Here is an 8,858-nt window from a genome sequence, read left to right as displayed (position 1 = left end):
TGTTTCTTTTAGCTTCATGAACTTGTCTGCTTATTTCTATCTTCAAGTTTGAAAAGTTTTCCTCTATTATTTCTTTAAACAAATTATTCAGTCACTTCTTTCTCTCTTCCCTTTTGGGAGAATCAATATCCTTATGTTACTTTGCCTGCAGAATCAGTATTTCTTCATCATTTTTCTCTTTGTATTTCTCTTTCTCCTTCCAACTTGGTCCTTTGTGTATTATATTTTCAAGGACATTTATTTAATCTTCCAGTTGGTTTTGTCTGCTTTCTTAGCTTTTCATATATTTTTAGCATCTTTTACATCTGACAACTACTTATTTTATTGTTTAAATCTTTAATACATGTTTTCTTCTCACTACTCATATTTATCATTATTAATTTTTCTGAATTTTATTACATTTTCAATTTATCATGACAATTTTTAACTCTTTGATACAAAGATCATATATTTATGTGTAGGTACTGGAGAGCTGTTTTCTTCTTGTGGTGATATATTCACTAGAGGTCTCAGTTTTCTGTGTTGTATTACTTTGGAGGCTCATTTTGCTGAATTATTCCTTCCCCTTTAATTATCTATTCTCCAGCAGTAGCAGTTTGGTAGCTTCAGGAGAAGTTGAAAAGAGCTGATACCCCATCCTAGCTACCAGTAACCTGGAAGACCTCTGTTCACAGGTTCTGTTTCATGCAGTTAACTGTAGGTTATGCCTACACATTATGGACACAGGCACAGAGTTCTTGAGGGGGTAGGGGTAAGCATGTCCTCAGTCTTTCTGTAGTATAATGTAGAGAAAACTCCTGTAAGTAGTTGTATATGAGAGTAATATGACTACTTACTTCTGTACTATGGCAGGAAGTGCTCCCCTACGTGAAGGATCTTTGTGTGCATAGTCCATAGGATGTGTGTGAGTGGGGTGGGAGTTGTGGTATACCCATGGTCTATGGGAAGTTCCATGGTCTGGAAGCTCCATTGTTCCTTACAATAAACCTAGCAGTACTGAACTTTTGCAAATATTACCAACAATGAAGGTAGAAAGAAGTTCATACTCTTAATTTCTTTATGATCACATGCAGAGGTCACGAGTGGATGGGAGTAACAGTGAAAGTCATGCTCCCAGTCTCTAGAAAACATGTTATCTAGAATCCCACTGAATAAAGGGCTATGCTCATACTATGCTTCATGACAGCCTTTGACATGCTAAAAATCAGTACAAGTTTACTGTTGGCCTCAAATAGTCTCCTAGTAAGTAGAGATTCAAAATTATGCAGTCCAAAGGAATGGGTAATGGTCCTCCTGGATTCACTCTCCAGGGTAGTCACAGAAACTTTGGGATCCCAGAGACCACTTCAAGTGATAATTATGTGCTCCACTACTAAACCTGGTGTCAGGTCACCTGGATATCCTCTTTTGAATTGTGGATCAGGCTATCTTCTTACAATGAATAATGCTTTCTCCTCAGGCTTGTGGGAAAGGTTGATGGACTGTAGGGGGAAGGACCAGTCCGCCCTCCATGGAATTCAACCAATCATCCAAATTCATTCTATCCTATAGCCAGTCTCAACCTATTCTATCCACACAATCTATTTTCAAAATATAGACTTCCACATTCTCTAATAAATGTGTCTGTTTCTACATTCATGTATATTACTAATAATATTTGCTTAACTATGGATATTTGATCATTTTATCAAGTTTCTATATATCTGCAAGTATTAGTTTGACTCCAATATTAATAATACTAATAGTATCTTTGAGTCCAGGAAGGAAATTGCCTTAGAGAAGTAAATTAGCTTATAAATTGAGATTTACTGGAGACAATCAAGGTGAAAATATGGAATTGTGGGTTGAAAAAGATTACAAACCTGAGACCATTGACTATAGCATTTCAAGTTATAGTTTTATCAATATGTGTTGTTCAAATATATCCTCCTATAAAAAAGTAAAAATGTAAAAAAAAATATTGTTACATTTTAATTAGCTGCCTTATTTGAAAACCAATTCAAAAGTAGTTTCAACAATTCTTTAATCCAGTTTCCAGCACTTTCTTTTAGATAGAATGAATCAAAGTAATGGAAGTTTCTGGGGGCATGTCAAATGTCTTTATCACAATAGTGTTTACAAATAGTCCCTTGTATTTTAGTTGCTCTTTTCAGACCTCTCAAAAAAACCTTAACTTTTATCAATAACAATAAAAATCATCTGTTATATATCTGCAACATTGTAATTGATAATGGGCTATACATTTGCATAGATGTTAACTTTGTGAACCTTATGTTTGTCTAGATTCATGAACACCAAAACCAGTAATATTTTCTCACATTTACATTGCCACATAATACTTGTTTGTCTTTTCATATGCTAAGTCTATCTATACTATGTCAAAACAAATTATAGAAAATGTGTATATAGGCTCTCCCTGTTAGGACACAGCACTGCAAGCTAGCAGCAGCTACTTCAGTGCAAGTTAGATCTCTGGCCACAGAGGTGATCCACATGGCGTGGCAGACCTCTCCTGCCCAGCCCGCTGCTCCCCTCAGCAGTGTACTTCATCAATAGGCCTGTTCTGCTCTCCACTCTGTCTCTGATGAATCCTCTCACTGCCCCTACACCCCAGTTCTGTATGCATAAATAAATTGTTTAAAAAAATGTGTAGATATAGTTAGGGTATTATATTCAAATGTAAAGCGATGTTAAAATATAATTTAGGTGTTTTACATACTATAAGTTTTTCACTTTGAAGAACTAATATAAAACAAAAAAAATACAATTTTAATATTTTCATCACAACCATATTTCCTTCTGACATTAGGCGTATCATTAAAAATTTAAACTTTGGCCCTCCCTGGTGGCGCAGTGGGTTAAAGCACTGCTCTAAGAAGCTGAAACCACTTTCACATGAGTTTGATTCCCGCCTGCCCCGGAGGAGACCACATGGTGTGGCAGACCTCTCCTGACCCGCCCGCTGCTCCCCTCAGCAGTGTACTTCGACAGTCTGCCTGTTCTGCTTTCCACTCTGTCTCTGGTGAAATCTTTCGCCACCTCTGAGTCTCTGGCCTGTACCTCAGTTCTGTATGCACAAGTAAATCTTTAAAAAAAAAATTAAACTTTGAATTTTCCCTTTTTTAGCATGCCAGTTAGCAATAAATTGACGATAAATAACACAATATTATTCCATAGTACTACTATATATGATGCACCAAAGTGCTATTGTTTTTATTATGTATTAGAAGCAGAGCGTCTGCAATATATTCCCAATAACTTCAAGCATTTTAAAAGGCAAATCATTATGTGAACACGACTCCGTCCATATAAAATGAAAAACAGCATCCATTAGTCAGCCTATGCAGATAAGGATAATTATCTGCATATGATGAGCTTTGTAAAAAATGCTCTAAGACAATACAAAATAGTATTTTGGAAGAAAACATTATATTAACAGTACTCACAAAAATAAAGTTTGTAATAAAAAAATTGGAACAAAGTAACAGATTTGCAATTTTTTTAATCTGATAAATCAAAGAGCACTATAGTAATAAAGTTCTCCTAGCTGAGGTGAAACACAGAAAGAGGCTCACTGCAGGCTATGTAAGTGTAATACCTATGTACATTACCTTTGGGTTTTACAGTTAGCTGGACAGACAATTTTTTCACTCCCAATGGACTAACTGCTTGACATTCAAATTGTCCTTGGTCATGATGGGCTACATGGTCAATTCTCAAGGCACCAGAGGAGAGAACTGAATACCGACCCTCCTGAGGGAGTGGTCCTCCTGCAAAGATGGAAAGAACATACTCTGTTTTGTATTGGTATGGCTTAATAGACTGAAAGTTAAGACTGTATGATTTTCCTCCATAAAGGTTGTGATCTCTCTTGCAGATAATTATGTAGTGGTCAACTGTAATATTGGATCCAGAACATTTGGACACTCATGATTAACTACCCTACACTCAACAGAATTCCCAACCTTAATGTTCTCCTGTTGGCTTCACTCAATGCAATGACAATGTAAATTTCAAAATCAATTTGACTTAACACATCAATCTTGCCTTTGTTGACTTCAAATTACCCTTAGAGTAAAAACTAAGATTTTTAGCAGAATATATGAGGTATAACATAGTACATTTAGTGTCTTCTACAGTCTGATACTCCAACCTACTTGTACAAAAAACAAAACATCTAGGAGAGAAATTATGCTTGCATATATTTATATTTATGTATTTATTCCTAGGTTATCTACCAAATATGTATTAAATATAATTTTCAAATAATTCTATAGCATTTGTTTATCACATGTATGTGATATCCCATATAACCACTGTATTTCTTACTCAAAGATTAGATATTGAGTTTTTACTCCTTGTGTTCAATAAGAACTAAATTGTCTGTTATTCTCAACTATTTCAGTGAATACATATTTTATAAAATGTCTTGTCATTGCAGTAAAAAATAATAGCTACCCTTTAATATAAACAAATACCAACTATTATTATAAATGTTTGAGTATAGATACCATCAAATTAATCACCACTCTATGTTGTAAGAAATATTGTCTACCACAGTGTATAGATGTGGGGACTGTACAAAACAGCAGTCAATGAACTTACCCAAAGTTATATGACTCATAAACAAAGGAGTGGATAAATGAATGTTGGCTTTCTGGTTCCAAAGTCTACCTGCCAATCCCCCCTTAATAGTATAGAGACTGGAGCAAAAGTTTTAGTTAAAAGAAATTCACAAATGTTTATGAATTTATACTTTAATCTAGTTCCTGAACTAATGTAAATGTTAGGGACTACAAATACAGAGAAATCTTAAACAAACTCTCATCTTGAGATTATCAAGCTTATTCTGAAGTGTTCTATGGTTGGTTCTCTTGAAGGGCCTGGATACCTCTGCTGGGGAGGAACAATCTTTTCTGCCAATCCCACCTCTATCTACACTGGAATGTCAGCAACTCTCCTTTATCCATTTAATATGTTAGACTTCACTTACATCATCTCATTTACAAGTTTACTTTGTACTTCACTTACATCATCTCATTTACAAGTACTTTGTACTTTGTACTAATGGAGGATACTGCCACATTTAAAAAACGTTGATACATGAAATATAATAGCTTATGGCATTTAAGTCAAAGTTTACTTTCTCTGTGTTTTCATGTACAAACATACCTATGATGATCATTCATATTTTTTGTACTCTCATTAAAAATAAGGCATTTCTGTTTTACCACACTTAGTTGATGTGGCAATACCTGCTTTTGTCCAGGCAATGACTGGAGCTGGATTGCCCTCAGCTTTACAAAGAAATTCCACAGTGTGTCCTTCTAGCACCACTTGATCCTTGGGACTTACTGTAAACTGTGGAGGAGCTAAAAAGAATGAAAATAATACATCAAAATTGAAAGTCATTTTACAAACTTGTAATACCAGAGCTAAAAAGTGAAATATCTTAAAATAGATGTTAGAATTTGTTTTCATGGTAATTAAAACACTCCCCAAAAACAAAAGCCCAGAATCAAATGGCTTCATAACTGAGTTCTACCAAATATTCAAAGATAAACTAATGCCTTTCCTACAAAAATTCTTTCAAAAAACTGAGAAAGAAGGAATACTACCAATATATTTTTACAAAGTCAACATTATACTAATATCAAGACCAAAGACAATATAACAAAGAAAACTACTTTCAAGTCCCCCTAATGAACTCAAATGCAAAAATAATCAACAACATACATATGAAGTGTGAACTGGAGGATGGGGATTGGAAAGGCAGGCATAGCATAAACCTGTGAATGTGTGTCCCCAAATTTCCTACAATATTGTAAATCATTGTTATCAATAATAATACAATACAGGGCTCTCCCTGGTGGCACAGTGGGTTAAAGCACAGCATTAAGAAGCTAAGGTCACTTCAGCATGAGTTCGATCCCCGCTTGCCCCAGAGGTGATCCAATGGCGGCAGACTTCTCCTGACCGGCCCGCTGCTCCCCTCAGCAGTGTGCTTTGTCAGTAGGCCTGTTCTGCTTCCTACTCTGTCTCTGATGAATCCTCTCACCGCCCCTGAACCTCTGGCTGGCCTGTACCCCAGTTCTGTATGCATAAAAATATAAATCTTTAAAAAAAATACAATACAAAGATGTATCTGATAAATTAAAAAAAAAAACAGATCTCCATTTGATCTAATAAGTTGTTCATTTCAGTGGTTAGAACAAATGTAAAATGGTCATTTACTTACATTTTTGACAGGATGTATAGGATGTAGAATATTGGGAAATTACATTTCCCATGAAAACACAAGAAATATAGCAATACTTTTCAGCTTTTAGCTGATTGTGTGTTTTAGTTTATTTTAGTTTTAGTTCAAACAAGTGTGAATTATCACTTGTCTCTAGCATCTACTTTTATTATATATTTCTTACCCTGTATTGTGAATCCATTTTTAACATTGAAATATTTTGCTCATTCAAGTAACCCCAGTAATTTTAAGTATCAAGTCTTATATAAGAGACTAATTTAATCAACATCCTCCAGCCTGAATTTCTTCTGTGTAATCACCACCCTCTTCTGTGGAGTCTGGAACTGCTGATATGTGGGTTGTTTCTCAGTTTTACTTTCCTAGAATTCTATTATTCTAAGTATTTTCCAGGCATTCCCTAAGGGTTTTCATGAATTTGTGTGACCTTATAGTTTATCAATGCTATAAATGCTATAGTTATTTAGTCTTGCTTACCTTACTTTGAACTGAGGTTTTATAAAATCTTTATTATCTGAACAAATATGAAACTTGAAACAAATACACTCCATCAAATATTATTTATAATCATCATTTCATATATATACATGTAATGAGTGGAAGAAATGATAGCAGAAATTATACAAAAAATAAGAATAAGAAGTGATTTGTCAGGTCATCTCAGAAATTTTATTTACAAAGTAATAATTCAGGTATTATTGAACTTTTATTTTCTAATATTTATTTATTTATTTTTTGTTTGTTTGTTTGTTTATACATAGAAGAACTGGGGCATAGACCAGAGGTGCAGGCAGTGAGACGATTCACCAAAGACAGTGGGGAGTAGAACAGAGAGATCTACTGAAATACACATCTGAGGGGAGCATTGGGTGAGACAGGCAGGTTTGTAGAACTATATTTGGGTTAGCACAGGGATCAAATTCAGGCCTCAGGCCTAGTGGGGTTAGCATGATAGCGCTGAAACTTAACCCCTACTCTGCCAGGGAGGTCCTATTATTGAATTTAATTCTTAATTTTTTTTTTGAAGATGCATTTATTTTTTTCGTACAGAACTGGGGTACAGGCCAGAGATGCGGAAGGTGAGAGGATTCACCAGAGACAGAGTGGGTACAGAACAGGCAGGTCGACGAAGTACACTGCTGAGGGGAGCAGCGGGCAGGTCAGGAGAGGTCTGCCTCGCCATGTGGATCTCCTCCGGTGCAGGCAGGGAATCGAACTCATGCGGAAGTAGCTTAAGCTTCTTTGTGCTGTGCTTTAGCCCCGCTGCGCCACCAGGGAAGGCCCATGAATTTAATTACTTAATGTTTTAAATGTCACACTGATTTAGTTTTCATATTACAAAGTCATAATTATATCCATAACTATGTCCTATACTCATGTTATTAATAATTCACTATTTAAATGAAATTCTATTGTAAAAGATCTGAAAATTGGAAATTATTTGATTTTGATATAAATGTAACTTTTTTTAAAGGTAGCATCCAAGGCATCCCTGATGGCATAGGTTTTAAAGATTACAGTACTATCAAGCTATGGCCAGCCACTGACGCACTAACTCATCCCTGCCAGGCCAGGGAGCTGATCCACATGGCAGATCAGAACTCTCCTGTACTTCCCACTGCTGCCCTTAGCAGTGTATTTCAGTAGATTTACCTGTTCTGTTCCCCACTCTGTCTCTGGTGAATCCTCTCATTTTCGTTGCACCTCCAGCCTCTCACCTACAAGCACTTCTGGACTACACCCCAGGTCTTGTATCCATAAATTAATAAATATATATTTAAAAAAAAAACAAAGATAGCATAGCAAATGTTATAAAAGCAATAATCTTAAGGAACATATCTATTTATTAAAATTTACAAGTAACTTATTTCAAAATTTACTCTATGGAAATTATTTTGTTAATGATGCTCTGTGTTATGATGCTTTTGTCTGGTTCTTCTAACAAGATAATATTAGCCTCACAATGTGTTTGGAAATAGTTCTTTATTCTCAATTATGGGGGAGATTTTGAGAAATATAGGTATTACTTCATCTTTGATAGGACTATCTTGTTCTTGACTTTGCATTTTTTTTGGTAGACTTCTGATTACTATTTCAGTGACCTCATATGTAATTAATCTGTTGAAATTGTCTATTCATTTGTGATTTAGTTTTGGAGTGTGGTGTATTTCTAAAAAATTTCCAATAACTTCTAGGCTTTTCAACATACTACCATACAAATATTTATGGTAATTCCTTTTGATCCTCTGAATTTTTTTAAGATTTATTTATTTATACATACAGAACTAGGGTACAGGCCAGAGGTGCAGGAGCAGTGAGAGGATTCACCAGAGACCAAGTGGGGAGCAGAACAGGCCAACTGATGAAGTACACTGCTGAGGGAAGCAGCAGGTGGGTCAGGAGAGGTCTGCCTCACCTTGTGGATCACCTCTGGAACAGGCGGGTATGGAACTCATGCGCAAGTGGCTTTAGCTTCTTAGTGCTGTGCTTTAACCCATTGTGACACCAGGGAAGGCCCTCAGAATTTCTAAGATAACTTACCTTCATTTATAACTCTATTATATATTTTGCCTTTTTTTCTTTTTAAATCTAGTTTAGTTTT

General features: G+C 35.4%; 1 protein-coding gene across 1 annotated transcript in view; it reads right to left on the bottom strand.

The window, feature by feature from the left end:
* The window catches only part of PXDNL (peroxidasin-like), a 418,186-nt gene that overhangs the window by 110,453 nt on the left and 298,875 nt on the right, over window positions 1-8,858 (bottom strand). Inside the window, exons 12-13 of the mRNA XM_004680042.2 lie at window positions 5,256-5,372; window positions 3,612-3,770 (exon numbers count right to left, since the gene is read on the bottom strand). Coding sequence (XP_004680099.1) covers window positions 3,612-3,770; window positions 5,256-5,372 — 276 coding nt within the window. The remainder of the gene's footprint in view (window positions 1-3,611; window positions 3,771-5,255; window positions 5,373-8,858) is intronic.

The sequence above is a fragment of the Condylura cristata genome, unplaced genomic scaffold (assembly GCF_000260355.1).
Source record: "Condylura cristata isolate star-nosed mole 26May11 unplaced genomic scaffold, ConCri1.0 scaffold00009, whole genome shotgun sequence".
Lineage (NCBI taxonomy): Eukaryota > Metazoa > Chordata > Mammalia > Eulipotyphla > Talpidae > Condylura > Condylura cristata.
The sequence above is the reverse complement of the archived record's forward strand: the minus strand, read 5'-3'. Positions and strand labels throughout refer to the sequence as shown.